This window comes from Culicoides brevitarsis, chromosome 2, assembly GCF_036172545.1.
Source record: "Culicoides brevitarsis isolate CSIRO-B50_1 chromosome 2, AGI_CSIRO_Cbre_v1, whole genome shotgun sequence".
NCBI classification, from domain to species: domain Eukaryota; kingdom Metazoa; phylum Arthropoda; class Insecta; order Diptera; family Ceratopogonidae; genus Culicoides; species Culicoides brevitarsis.
The window spans coordinates 12,837,471-12,852,453 of NC_087086.1; the positions used below are offsets into that span (position 1 = coordinate 12,837,471).

The following is a 14,983-nucleotide window of genomic DNA, read 5'->3' on the forward strand; positions in this document are numbered from 1 at the left end:
AAAATAATAAAAAAGGTATTCAAAAGTATTCAATCAACAAATTTTAATTTTTAGATGTTTATTATTTGGTTTTGGGCGTAATTTTCCGGTAAAATAACTAATAATAAAATAATAATAAAGAAAAAAAAGCAAATAATAATAAATATATAACATAAAATAGTCTTTTTTTATACAAGAAACATTTGTGTTAAAATATACAGAAAAAAAACTTTGTACTCTACCAGTAAAACTACTTCATTACTAAACTATAAAATTACCTAAAACCTATATTAAATGTACATGTAATTGCAAAAGAAAAAGTAATACAAGTAATAAAAAAATTCAAGAAAATTTTTTTGATAATTTTTTAAAAATATTTTCAAAGAAAATATATATGAAAAGGTAAGTTTTGTAATGTTATACATGTTTAAGTTATTATTTGGTAAGTTTATTTATTTTTATTATTTATTTTGATATAATATACATAATTCATAATCATTAAAATATTTTTGTTTCAATCAATATAATTAATTAATAATATAATATTAATTAACTTGTCAATCCTATATAATAATATATTTAATAATTATTAATCTAAAAACTAACAAACTCTTGGAATCAAGTCTTGTTGGTCTAACACAATAATATTTTTCATTTTTTTTTATACTTCAACTATACATCATCACACATATCATCAAGTTAAAACTTTTTTTCTTTAAAATAACTACAAACCCTTTCATCGTTACTATTCGTTCTAAATATTTGTTTTATTTTTATTAAAACAATTAATAATTATTTCATCATAATTATAATTTTTAATAAAACGTAACAATTTAAAAGGGGGTTAAAATTGATGATAAATAATATAATTTAATAATATTATATTTATAAGTATATTATTATTATTTTATTATTAATATTATTGGGACTTGATAATTTTTTTCCTAGATTATTATTTTTAGTTATTATATAGAGTCGTATGTTAAAGCGGTAAAAAATGCTTACATGTTATCTTATCGATAAATATCGTGCTAAATGTGTTAGTTTTTTGTTTAATTTACCAGATATATTGATTAAATAAGTTTTATGATGTTTATTTTTTTAATGATTATTATTTAATATTTTTTTTTCGATAAATCAATTTTAATTGTTTTTTTTTATAACAAAGTTAAAAAATATATTTTTAAAATTATTGGGTATAAAAATTTTTTCATTTAATTTTTAAATTTTTTAAGGACTAGATCATGTTTAAAATTTATAATATTTTTTAAAATAATAATTTAAATAATTTACAAAAAAAATAAATTTGGCTTCAAAATAATGATTTGAAATTTTTTCCAAAGTTTTTAAATGTTTTTTTTTTAAAGATTGTCCTAAGAATTGCTAATTAGCGATGACACAACGAATTTCTATCTAAAAAGTAGTTTAGACGTCGATATTAATAAAATGGAATGTTGTGCATTTTTGTCGATGAAGATGATTTTGGTGCCAATTGGTAACTAGTTTGCGTGTTTTTTCTTTGTTTTGTATATAGGATGGACTAAAATTTCGAGTTTTTCTTTAAAATTGTTATTTAGGATCCAAGCTCTAATTCACGATAATGATATTTTTACCCATTTAGATACCTAAAAAACACAGTTTTCAGTATTTTTTGTAGTAATAATTGTTATATAGTTTAGTTAAATGTATTCAAAATAGCTTAGTTGTTTATTAGAAGCCTCTTCATTACCTGAATAATTCATTGGTATATTCTATAAACTAAACATTGAACTAGATATTTTTTTAGGCTGTTATAATTCGTAGTGAATTTTTTGTTATTATCTTTATTTTTAATGTTTTTTTTTTGGGTCCACTAAACTCTATTCAATTTTTTAAGGTCAACAATTATTTTAGTTTTAATATTCAAGCAACAGATGGCGCTGTGGATTTTTCGGGGACATCAATAGATGGCACTTTATATGTTGCTCTATTTTTTATGTATATTGGTTGTGAGTTAACTATTTTTATTATTTTTTTTTTAAGTACGTTAAATGTTGAAATTTTCAATTAATTAATGAAGTACCTTCCAAATTATTTTCTAACGTTCTAACTAAGATTTAAATCTAAATCTTAAAAACTAGCTTCGTCTTTGCTGTTCCTTAATTTTCTTCTTTCACTTTTTTTTCTCGTTTCATTAATTTTTGTCAACAATTCAAAATTAATTAAGAGAAAATTATTCGAAAATTTAATTAAACATTAAATTATTGCGGTGTAGAACTATGAAAACAGCAAAAACGGAAACCGTAATCTTATTGATGTTGATCGAGTGAGTAGTGTTTTGACTTTTTCCAAAAGTTCCGGAAGAAACCTTTCTTCTTTTGGCTGTCCTTGGATCTTGTGTCATCTAAAAAAAATAAAAAAAAAATTAATTAAAAATTATTTTTTATTAAATTTAATTTTTTTTTTGTGAGAAGTGAGTGTTTTTTCATGAAAATTAACGCACGCAGTGTAATTTTTGTTTTTTGTGAGTTAGCAAAAGTGCAAAAAAGCCTCATTAAACCTGTTCCCTTTTTTTTTTTAATTTCAGTACTTGCCCAAAAATATTTTTTTACGAAGGAAAACAATCTATTTTATGTGAACTACTTTCGTCGAGTGTGGGAATGGAATAGTAAAAAGACTTCAATGCTGTAACGATGAAGTGTTTCATGTCATGTTTTGGATGTTTCAAAAGGCGCTTCGAGTGAAATCAACGTTCCGATGCCACGAAAAATCAGCTACGACTTTCCTCCGTTTTTTTTGGACCAAAAATCGTTGAATTTCAAGCGAAGCTGTGACTTGTTTTTTAGTACCATGGTCGACGTTTCTTACCTCCAACGCTCGGCGATTGATGATGCATGTAACCTTCTCGATAATCTCTTCCCTTGTTTTCCTTCTCTTTAACCGTATTTCCTGTGAATTTGTTGAAATTAAATTAGATTTTTTTTTCTTTTTGTATTTTTGTGGAAAATGGATGAAATTTGAGGTGAGAAAAAAAGAATTAAATAAAACCAAATTAAAATGGTGCATATTTACACATGGAAGAGTGCATTAACGTGTTTTAAATTTTCCTCTAAGTTTTCTTGCATTTTTTAATTTTTATTTTTGGTTCTTATAAATTTAATATTTTCTGCTTTAATTTATTTTTTAAAATTTTTTATATTTTCAAATTTTTTGATTTCTAATTATTTATTAATTTTTATTGATTTTATTAAAATTCAAATTCATTTTATTTGTAAATAAAAAATTAAATAAATAAAATAAATTTATTTTTTAAAATCTTTTTGACTAAATGAATTAATTTTAATTAATAGTTTTTTCAAGAAAATAATTAAATTTATAGTTGAATATTTATTTTTGCAATTTTCAATTTCAACAATTTTTGTAAAATTTTTTTATATTAAAAATTTCAATTAATCTATTAAATTTAACTTTTATATATTTAATTAATTTTAAATAAGAAAAAAATTAGAAAATCAAAATGATTTATTCAATAAAAAAATTAAAATAAAAAAATATTTTAATTAATTTCTTATAAAAATTTAATTTAATTTGATTCGTATTAAAATTTTTAGTTAATTAAAAAAAATAAATTATTAATAAGATGAAAATAATTAATTAAATAATAATTTCATATTTTTTTTCCAAAATCATTGAATTTCACAAAAAGCAAAAACAATAAATTATTAAAAAAAATTTAAAATAAAAAAAAGAAAAATGTTTAAATTAAATATTTAAATCTTTTGATATACCAAATTTGATAGTAAAATAATGAAAAAAAAAAATAAAAAAAAAATTGAAAAAAATCAATAAAAAGCAACAGGAACCGAAAAAAACAAAGAAAATGTGAAAAAAAAAATAAATAAAAGATAAACAAAAAACTTTAAAACTGCAAGAAAATGTAGAGAAAAATCAACAACGTCAGTAAAACTATTATTTGTACATTATGAGATGATGGTAAATAATGTTATTATTATTATCATTAGTCTTATCGATTTTTCATCCCCCGATCTTTAAATGTGTTTGTAGGTATGAGTGTGTGTGTGTGCGAAAATATGCGAATGCGTAAGAATCGTTCTACAAGTGGTCGTGTGTGTGAAAAGCATTAAAGAGAAGAAAAAGAGGAGGAAATAGAAAGAAAAATTTTTCTTTGTTTGTTTTTGTGTGAAACTTTTTGTGGTCAAGAGCTGTAAATTATGTCATAACTGTTGATAAAAATCAGTCCATTTACGGAAAAAATGAAAAAAAGAGGGAAATCATTTAACGTTCCATCAATTCAAATTTCGGGTAAAACGAGCGCCATCTGTTTGGTTTATCGAATTTCGATTTTTTTCTCAAGCGAATTTCAATGCGATTTTTTTTTGCTGTGTACCTTTTCGAATTAATAAGCTAGTGACACGTCGGAGTGCATCTCGAGGTGATTTTGAGTTGAAAAATTTGGGAGGTGTGAGATTTGGTGGCAAAGTGAGCGGTTTTCGACTTCCCGTACCAGTTGATGTCGCTGTATCCCACGCACGCAAGCTGCCCTGCGGATGTAGTTTGTCCAGATTTTCCGCTGACGACGGTCGGTTTTGTCGTTGCTTCGGATACCAGCCACGTGCTGGGCCTCCGGCGAGTCGGAGCATTTCGCTACTTGCTAATACTTGGTTTAAGTTACGTTGGCGACCAGAACCCAATGCTGAAGCACCTACACCACGTGTTAATTTTTGAATTTTTTTTGGCAATTTACAGGTTTTTTGTTATTTTTAAAGGAGAAAAAGAAGAAAGAAAGGAGTTAGTTGAGATTATGAAGCAATTTTCGGGGGATTACGTACCGATTCCAATGACTGACGAATTGAGCGTTGTGCTGTTTGAACGAGGAGCGGTCCTGCTGATGCTACTAATGGGCGTTTCGGGAGCTGCTCGTCTATGGGGAGTGCGAGGAATGTCACATCTACCAAAGAAAAGTCAATTTTAAGACATTTTTCATCAGAATTTATCGAGAAAAACTCACCCTCTGCCGAAAATTGGCGTTTCCGGAAGACTACAAGACGTTTGAAGGCGTCGTTCTTCTTTTGTGGGACTTTGAGCGGCTCTCCGAGGATATCCGGCAGGAATAACTCGTCGACGAGAGTTTATGCTGCCTGGCAAATCCGATGGTAATGTGCCTGGTTGATGTGTTGGTACTGGAGGTTGATGATGCGAACCATTTCGATACGATTTACTGAAGCCAGCGTCCATTGATCTAAAATTTTTAACAAAAATTTGATGAAAAATTGACAAAAAAATCGAAATTTTGATGATTACCTCGTTTTAAGCGTGTTTATTGAGGGTCCTCTATGAGGCGGCACATGCGGAGGTATTGTAGGGGGCTCGTCATGATAATTATTGAGACGTCCACGAGACGAAATCCGGATGCCGTGCATTCCATGCACAATATTATCACTTGGAGATGGCGGTAATGGAGGGAATTCATCGCTATCCTGCATTTTTTGGACAAATTTTAGTCAAAAAATTATTTAAAAGTCGAATTTAGGGAATTTCTTACTGGTTCAGGACTACACGAAGGAGGCGACGGCGGTAGAGGCCCCAATGAAGGCTGTTGTAACAACATTTCTTTGGCACTTTCTGACTTGTGAACACCTAAAACCCACAAAAAAATTAAATTTTTATCAAAATTTTTAAAAAATGGGTCAAAAAATTACCTAAACGGAAACCAGCTCGCCGTTGACTCGCCACATCGATCACTCGTGGCATCTGCAAGTCTCCCCGCAATAATGCACTGATATTATTCTCGATTTCCTGCAATGGAGGCGGGCGTTCGTGTATTTCCAAGCTGCTATGTTCCTCGTCTTCCTCAATTGGAGGTGCCAAATCGCGACGAGGCGTCGTTGCATCGTCTGTAAAACCAAAACAAAAAAAAATCTATTAAAAATTGTACTAATTTTATTAAGTGCGGCAAATCAGGATAAATTAATTATGGTCGGCGGGCTGAAAGTAGGGAAACCGCAATTTTTTTTAAATTATTTTTTTTTGCCGCGACTTGATTAATGTTGACAAGTTTGAAAATCGCGGAAACCCTAATAAAAAAAATTTTAATTGCATCATAAATTAACAATTAATTGAATTATATGTGTTTTAAGCCTCACACTTTTTTTCACTATTTTTTTATTTTTACAGCCTCAACTCATTTCAACAACATAAATAACGGTTGCGACGATTTTTTCAATAGACGCGGGTGGAAATAAAAAAAGTGAACAGACGACATTTATCATAAAAGTACTTTACTGGTAATTAAAAATTGCTCGTATTTAATGTCTCGAGCCGATTTATGAGATAAAAGTCGAGCCTGTTGGACAATTGTTGGCGAGGAATTCGACAAATTGCTTTTTTGTGCGATTTTTTAATTTTTTTCTGTTTTAACATGTGTTGAAATTGCCTTGAGCTTTCCTCGGAATGATCTATTGAATAGTTTTTAGGAAAATTTTTAGTGAAGGATTTTTAATTTTTTTATAAATCTGTGCAAGTGAAATTTTTAAAATATTATTGTCATAAAAATTTTAAAGATGTTAAAAATTTTAAATGCTCTTTTTTTAATAAAAATTATTTGTAAATTTTATTTTAATTTTTTAAACTTTGAATAATTTTTAAAAATTAATTAAATTATTTAAAAATTTTAAATTAAAAAAAAAAATAAAATTTATTATTTAAAATATTTTAAAAAAATTTAAAAAATTAATTTTACAAAAAGATAGGAGGAAATCATTGAATTTTTTCTCTTTAAAAATGGGTTAAATTTTAAAATGCAAATTTAACTTTACTTTATTAAAAAAATAAATTTAAAAAAAATTATTCATGGATTAAATAAAATCAATTTAATTTTTTTTTTTAATTTTAATTTAAAAATATTTTATTTTTATTATAATTTAAGTTTAATTTATTTTTAAAAATAATTTTATTTAAAAATTATTAGTAAAATTAGGATTGGTTAAATTTTGAAGAAAATTTATTCCAAGAATTACGCGAAAATCGTGAAATTTCTAATAATTTTTTAAATAAAATTAATTATTTTTTTCAATTAAAATTTACTTGTAATTTTTTTTATTAATAATTTTTGATTTTTTATAATGAAAAAAATTTTTAAAGTTGATAAAATTCAATTTTTAGTTATTTTATGACATCTTTAAACAAAAAAAAAATCATTAAAATTTTTTAATCGATGAAAACTTTACTAATTTTATTTTGAAAAAATTAATTTTTATAAAATAAAATATTAAAAACTCCTTTAGAATCAATTTATCTTCCAACTTAGACCGATTTTTGATGCAATTTTAAATATTTTTAATAAATTTCATTAATTTCGTGAAAATTTTCCATCAAAACCACTCACCTGACTTTGCTGACGCCACTTTAATTGGCAACGAAGCTGATCTGGATAACGGTGTCATGCCCTCCGTGCCCGTGGAATTCAGCAAAACCGAACTAATATTGCTATTGCTATTAACTGTCGTCTGCGGAGTCCCGTTATTTGACACGACTCCGCCGCAATTGATCAAAATCGACGTCGTTGTTGTTCCCGCATTGCCTCCGCTTGACGCTGCATTGTTTTCGACAACGACGACGCCGCCGCCGCCACCGCTGCTGTTGCCATTGTTATTGATATTATTGTTACTCGTACTTTTGTTAATGCCACAATTATAGTTGTTGTTGTTGTTATTGTTGTTCGTCTTCTCGAGTGCCGCCTGCAAGCCATCGAATGCCGAGTCGAACGTTTTGAATTCCGTGTATCTGCGGGAGGATGAGATTATACTGTTATTACTTTTGCTTTTTACGATGCGCGAGTTATTGACGGGCTTTGTGTAAAATTGGATTGTAAAATGTTGTGGCGGCTTGACGATGCCGGGCTTCGACGACGAATGACTCAAATCAAGTGATAAGCGTGATCTAAAAATAAAATCATAAAAAAAAGAAAGAAATGATAATAATGAAAATAACAATAAATGAAGGAAAAGAAAAAAAAGGAAAATAAAAAAAATAAATAAACAGGGAAAAAAATCGGAATAAATCAATTGTGTTAACGCGAATCAACGCAAAGTAATTATTTTTTCGTGTAAGAAGGATAATAAAAATAATAAAAATGTCGATTTTCGCCACATGGGGAACGATGCGCGCCACACGCACAATCACACAAAAGGTAATAAAAAGCTGCTAGTATCATATCGGAAGGACGTGCAAGTGAGTGAAACCCGATTTAATGAGCAGGCAAAAAATAACAAATGAGATTTGAAAGTTTTCATTGAATAGCTAAATCGCTTTTTAATTTTTTTTTGTTTTTTCAGAAATTTCAAGAAAAATTTTCAGGATATTTTATATTATTTTTTTTTTAATGTATATTTTTTATGATTTTTTTTTTTGAAAAATTTTATATAAATCTTAAAAATAATTTTTATTTTATAAAATCTATTATTAAAAAAAAATAAATAAATTTAACATAAATTAAATAAATAAATTTCAATAATAATTAATAATTTTTAATTTTAAATAATTTTTTTTAACTTTTTAAAATTTTCCGGAAAGCTTTTGTGAATTTCAATATCTTGCAATTTTTATTCATTAAACAAGTTTATTTTTTTGAAAAAATTTAAAACTCTTATCATCAAATTTCTTCAAAAAAAAAAAATTTAAATATTGAACTTTAATTTTGATTTTCCTCTTTTTTAAATTTTTCTGTAAATTTTTCTTTTTTTAATTTTTTAATAGTTTTGATTTTTTTTAAGATTTTAAAACAATTTCAAATATTAATGTTAAAAAATATTATTTAAATATTTTAAAAAATTTCAAAAAATTTTATGAATTTTAAAATTTTTTAAAAATTTATATTTGATTTTTCGATTTTATTTATTTTTTTATTTATTTAAATATTTTATTTTATTTTTTTTTATTTAAAATTTATTAACATTTTTCGAAATATCTAAAAAATTCTCTAAAATTTTTTTTTTTATTTTTTATTTATTTATTTTTTTTTAATTTGTAAATTTTATGATTTTTCATGAGTTATCCAAAATTATTTTTTTTTATTTTTCGATAAAATTTTTGAATATAAAAAAATTACAGACAAACAACTTCTCCATCGCATTTTTTCTCATTTCAATTCAAAATGCGATAAAAAAAACGGACCGAACAGCAATAATCAAATCAATAAATCACTTACCTCGCAGAATTAAGTGCGGCATGATGCGACGTGGAGTGAACAGGTACCTTGTTCGGCAACACACGTTGTTGCTTCGACGACGGTAGCTTGTTCATGACGCATGACGCGCCCAAATCGATGCTGTGTCGGTTCTTTGGGATATTAATGGACGCCGGAAACACGGGACTCGGCACGTTTGACGCCAAAATGTCGTCATTGCTGTTGTACTGACTGCTGTTGATGCTATCCAGGTCCGACAGTCTTTGTCTCTGTTTGCGTCCTTTGCGTATCACGTAGGTGCCATCGGGTTTTCCCGTGATCTGGTCGATGTCGGGAATGTGAATGCCATCCGAGTCCGAATAAATGGAATTTGCTTCGTCTTCGGTGCTGCACACGGGAATGTCAGGCGGATCGGGCCAATCGTTGGAATCGCCAGATTTTTTGTTGCCCGCACTCGTGCTGCTGTGCCCTGGAGTCGAATTGATGCTGGATTGCGAACCAGATCCGAGTTTGCCGCTGCGACTTCGAAGGATTTGCTGAAAAAAAGTAAGAAAATTAGAAAAATGTCTCAAGAGTTTTAATAGATCGTAAATTTGTGAAATAAAATTTTCTATGTAATTAATTTCTTTCAGTTTTATTGCTTCAACTTGAGAAGCAACGAGCACAAGGACATGTCTAGGATATGTTTCTCTTGACAATTTGACATTGAATTAAGAGGGATTGTCCATATTTGACGTCAAAATTTTAATTTTGTTTAAAAAAATTATTTGATTCAAAAACTTGTTGAAAATTAATATTTCAAATTAATTTTGTAGCTAAAAATTTGTAAAAAAATGATGATTTTTGTTCAAAAATCAAAAAATTTACACAAAAATTTTTTTAAAATAAATTTTTACTCTATATATTCGTCAAAAATATTTTTTTTAATTTTTGAATTTTAAAGCAAGAAAATTAGCATAAAGTAAATGAAAAAAAGTAGATTTTTAGTTCGTTGAAGTGCCGAGTTTTGTAAAATTTTTTTTTTAATTTTTTTAATTCTTCTAAAAAATTTGTGGAATAAAAATTAAAAAATTTTAGTAATCTTTGGTTGAAAATTTAATTAAAAAATATTAAAAAAAAATTAAAATTTTTTAAAATTTTCAGGTTTTAAAAAAAAAATAAATTTTTAAAAAATAATTAAAAAAAATAATAAGTTAAAAATACAAAATTTTAGTGAGGAGAGTTATTTTAATATAATTTTTAAAAAATTATTTTTAATTTAATTTTTAAAAAATTTTAGGTTAAAAAGTAAAAAAATATAGAAAAAATTCAGAACTTAAAAAATTTTACAGAATTTTTATTTTTTTTTCAAATTTTAGAGTCAAAATTAAAATTTTTTTCTTATTTTTATTTCTTATAAGAAAAATAATTTTAATTTTTATAAAACTCTTAGGTTAAAATTTTTTACAAAAAGTCAAATAAAAAAATTACCTATTTGTCAAAAAATTAATTTTTTTTTTTTGGATTTATTTTTTAAAAATCAAAAAAATCTTAAAAAAAAAAAATTTTTTACTATTTTTTTGAGTAAAAAAAAAAAAAAATAAAAATTTAGTTAAAAACTTTTCCTTTAAAACTATAAAAAAAAATAATTTTTCGAGCTAAAAAAATTTTTTTTCTTCAAAATTTTAAACTTTTATTATGAACGACGCCTTTTAAAACTTAAATTGTTGCAAAAAATGCGTCCATTCCTTGGTATCTCACAAGTTTATGAGCTCGCAATAAAATTCGTAAATAAGCGAGCGTTATTAAAAAAAAGATTAAGTCATAAAACTCAAGAAATTCTTCAAAAACTCGACTTTTCTCCTTCCAACATCGTACAATTGCTCAACGGATGATGAGACTTTGTTTTCTTTAAACGCCTTCAAAACAATAAAAAAAAGTTTCTTTCTATTTATCACTGACATGAACACGTACAAAATACATACAGGACAATCTTCGTCGTTCTTCATCTTTTTTTTATAGGAAAAGTTTTGCACAAAAAAACATTAAAAATTAGCTGTTTGTTCAAATTAAGAGCTCAATGTTGCCTTACATTTCATTGTATCGTCCCAAATGAAGTTGTTTCCTTCGCGAATTGTTTTTAAACTTAATTTCCGTTTTCTTCGTTTTTGTTTATTTTGCATTTTTTTTGTGTGTTCCCGTCGAAAAAAGGTTAATTGAGAGACACTTACCTTGTTACTTGTGAGTGGTTGCGGTTCACCGATGCTGGCGGAGTCATCCAAGTTAATTTCCCACGCGACACTGTGTCGCTTGCTCGGCGTCACGGGAGCCGATAAACTGGGCGGCGGCGGAATAACAGGCGGAGGAGGTGGCGGCGGCAACGACGATTCCTCGAGCGAATCTTCGGAAAATCGATCTTCGTCGTTTTCGAAACTTTTTCGTTTGCCCACTTTTTGCGGATATTGATCGAAGGTGATGAGATGGATGTCGTTACTATCGAATTTCGTCGTCGTTGGAGTTGGCAATTTGTCATTTTGCTGCTGTTTTTGTTGATGGATGTAAAATGCGTGTTTTTCGGGAGACGTGTGCGATGACGAGGATGACGATGATTCCGATGACTTTTCGTTATTGGATGACGAATTGTCATTGTAATTCTGGCGGCACACTTCACGATGTCGTTCGATCGATCCCGGGAGTGTACGTGGCGGCACACGACGTGATGGCGATGACCTGCCTGGATAAATTGTCACAGGATGCTCGTTGACGATAGTTTCTGGATGGAAAAAAAATATTGAATTGAGATAAAAAAAAAATTAGGTTAGGTTGGTGCAGTTGGTGAAAATGTTTTGATTTTTTTTAATTGAAAATGAACCTTTAGTCGTTCAAATGAACTTTTTCTCGAAATGTTCTCGAATTGAGAAATTTTTCATTCTGAAAATGAATTTTTAGTCGTTCAAATGAACTTTTCCGTTCTCGAAATTTTTTAGATCTCGAAAGGAAATTTTTTTTTTAGTCGTTCAAATGAACTTTTCCGTTCTCGAAATGAAATTTTTAGATCTCGAAAGGAAATTTTTCATTCTGAAAATGAACTTTTAGTCGTTCAAATGAACTTTTCCGTTCTCGAAATGAAATTTTTAGATCTCGAAAGGAAATTTTTCATTCTGAAAATGAACTTTTAGTCGTTCAAATGAACTTTTTCGTTCTCGAAATAAAATTTTTAGATCTCGAAAGGAAATTTTTCATTCTGAAAATGAACTTTTAGTCGTTCAAATGAACTTTTCCGTTCTCGAAATGAAATTTTTAGATCTCGAAAGGAAATTTTTTATTCTGAAAATGAACTTTTAGTCGTTCAAATGAACTTTTCCGTTCTCGAAATGAAATTTTTAGATCTCGAAAGGAAATTTTTCATTCTGAAAATGAACTTTTAGTCGTTCAAATGAACTTTTCCGTTCTCGAAATAAAATTTTTAGGTCTCGAAAGGAAATTTTTCATTCTCAAAACAAGACTTTAGTCGTTCAAATGAACTTTTTCGTTCTCAAAATAAAATTTTTAGATCTCGAAAGGAAATTTTTTTTTGTCAAAATGAAGCTTTTTTCGTTCAAATAAAATTTTTAGGTCTCGAAAAGAAATTTTTCATTCTGAAAATGAACAATTTAGTGTTAAATGATGATTTTTTTCAAAAAATAAAAAAAAACTCAAAACATTTTCAACAATTGCACCATCCTCATCAATTTGGCATCAAACAGCAATTACGGCAAAATCGATTTATTGAAAAAAAAAAAAATAAAATTACCTGGCATCTTTGCCATGCCCCGTATAACTGCATCATGCACCGCACTAATGCCAATGCCGAGAATATTCCTGCCACTTCCAAGACTATCTGTGTCGCCGCCGATTCCGCTATCGGCAAATTGGTCTGCGATCCGTGGAGGGCTCGTACTTGGAAGACTTGCGTAACGATGGTCCGGTGCCAAGGTCATTGGACGAGCTTTGGGCTAAAAAGAAAAACAGAAAAAAAAATTAAATTAATCGATGTTTTATGCAAACGCGAAATGAAAAGACGATTCATCGCTAATCCTGTCATTCCCTCGTCAAATCCACCCGTAATCTCGTTAATATTCCCCGCATTCCATTAGAACTGAATTAAACAGACATTAAAACTCGACCACAAATAAATGAAAAATGTGTTTTTTTGTTTTTGACGAATTTCCATTAATAAAACACAAAAAAGGTGGAAATTTAAAACTTTTTTATTTTTCAACTGTCACAAATGGAGTTCAATAAATTTTCCATAATCGAGAAATGAGACAAGACAAGAGACGTGACACTTTTCCCATTAAACTTGCGAATATTTTATGATGATGCCAACGAAGGAATTTTAAGTAAGTTCATTGTTTATTTAAAATAAATAAACAAAAATGTCAATCAAATCCGTCAGTTATCTAGTTTTTTTTTCTCATTTCATGCCAGAAATCCCACAAAAAGTGATATGATGCCAAAAGAGAAAAAAAAAATTTTTTACAACAATTTTATTGCTCTTGTGAAATTTTTATTCAGTTTCCTTCTGTGCAATATCCTGTGATGATGACACAATAAAACCACACACACACACAAGTCGACTTCTTGACGCTGAAACCTGTTCCCGGCAAACAAATGCTCGTTTTAAATTTTTATTAAACAATGTAAGTGAGAGAGACAGATGTAAGTGGAAAAGTGCTTTTTTCATGATTGATGCGCGTCATCGTTTAAAAATAATGGCAAGCCTTATGGTTTTAATGTTTGTTGAATGCTAAATGGTGGCCTTGAACCTTTGTAAAAAAAAAAGTTGAATGGAATTGTTGGACAAAAAAGGAAGGAAAAGTGCCAGTGACACGTGAACGAAAAATTTTCGCACTGAACAGATTTATTTGCGACAACGACGTCACGAAAAGGAAGAAGGAAAGGAAAACGGGAAAATTGGGAAATTGATTTTCTTTTTTTTTTATTTTTTTCTTGTTATTGTTAGTTGGTGAAATGTTGCAAAGACAGCAAATTATTGGGCACGTGCGATATTTGAGGTGATTTTTTGAATTGAGTGTTTTATTGGTGAGAATATTATTTTTATTCATGTCGAAGGAAATTCATGCGTTAAAGGCCGATTGGGCTTTGGAAGTTCAATGAACCGCAAAAGTAAAATTTTGATTATTTTTTGTTTTTTTTTTTAAATAAATATTTTAGTTAGTGACGATTTTTATTAAAAAATTAAATTAAAAAAATTTAAAAAATTAAAAAATAAAAAAATATGATTTTAATTTTATAAATTTTTAATATTTAAATTGATTTTAATTTTTTTAAATTTTTATTTATTTATTTGAAACTATATTTAATTTATTTGATAAATTAAATTTTAAAAACCTTAAAATAAATTTAAAACTTTTAAAAAATTATTTATTTGTAATTATAAAAAAATTTTTGAGTTTAATGATTTTTTTTAACTTGAAAATAAAACAATTATAATTAAAAATAATTAGTGAACAATTAAAATTTAAAGTTTTACAATAAAAATTTTTTAAAGTATTAAAAATAATTTGCGAAAATTATTTTTCTGTTTTAAATAAATTAAATTTTATTTTAATTTTTTTTAAATTATTTCAATTAAATTTTATTTATTTTTTTTTAATTACTTAAATTAAATTTTATTAATTATTTTTTTTAAACTAAAAAATGAGAAACTTCTGATGTTTTTTAGGATTTTAAGAATTTTTTTACCTTTTTCAATTAAATTTAGATTTAGAAATTTTAATTTTTGGAGAAAACTTTCACGAATTAAAAAAAATCATGTAAAAAAAATTATTTAAATTT

The 14,983-nt window shown here is 27.2% G+C and overlaps 1 protein-coding gene across 4 annotated transcripts in view; it reads right to left on the reverse strand.

Moving 5' to 3' along the window:
- Positions 1 to 1,358: 1,358 nt before the first annotated feature.
- LOC134829579 (putative uncharacterized protein DDB_G0277255) overlaps positions 1,359 to 14,983 on the reverse strand; it is a 62,218-nt gene continuing 48,593 nt past the window's right edge. For 3 of the 4 annotated variants that reach the window (XM_063842731.1, XM_063842729.1, XM_063842732.1), the window contains 12 exons: positions 12,936 to 13,137; positions 11,374 to 11,915; positions 9,185 to 9,699; positions 7,364 to 7,917; positions 5,679 to 5,873; positions 5,522 to 5,616; positions 5,281 to 5,456; positions 4,988 to 5,218; positions 4,809 to 4,927; positions 4,367 to 4,681; positions 2,827 to 2,907; positions 1,359 to 2,362 (listed from right to left, as the gene is read on the reverse strand). In XM_063842731.1, the coding sequence (XP_063698801.1) occupies positions 2,268 to 2,362; positions 2,827 to 2,907; positions 4,367 to 4,681; positions 4,809 to 4,927; positions 4,988 to 5,218; positions 5,281 to 5,456; positions 5,522 to 5,616; positions 5,679 to 5,873; positions 7,364 to 7,917; positions 9,185 to 9,699; positions 11,374 to 11,915; positions 12,936 to 13,137 (3,120 nt within the window). In that variant the 3' untranslated portion in view covers positions 1,359 to 2,267. The remainder of the gene's footprint in view (positions 2,363 to 2,826; positions 2,908 to 4,366; positions 4,682 to 4,808; positions 4,928 to 4,987; positions 5,219 to 5,280; positions 5,457 to 5,521; positions 5,617 to 5,678; positions 5,874 to 7,363; positions 7,918 to 9,184; positions 9,700 to 11,373; positions 11,916 to 12,935; positions 13,138 to 14,983) is intronic. The other variant, XM_063842733.1, reaches the window with a different exon arrangement.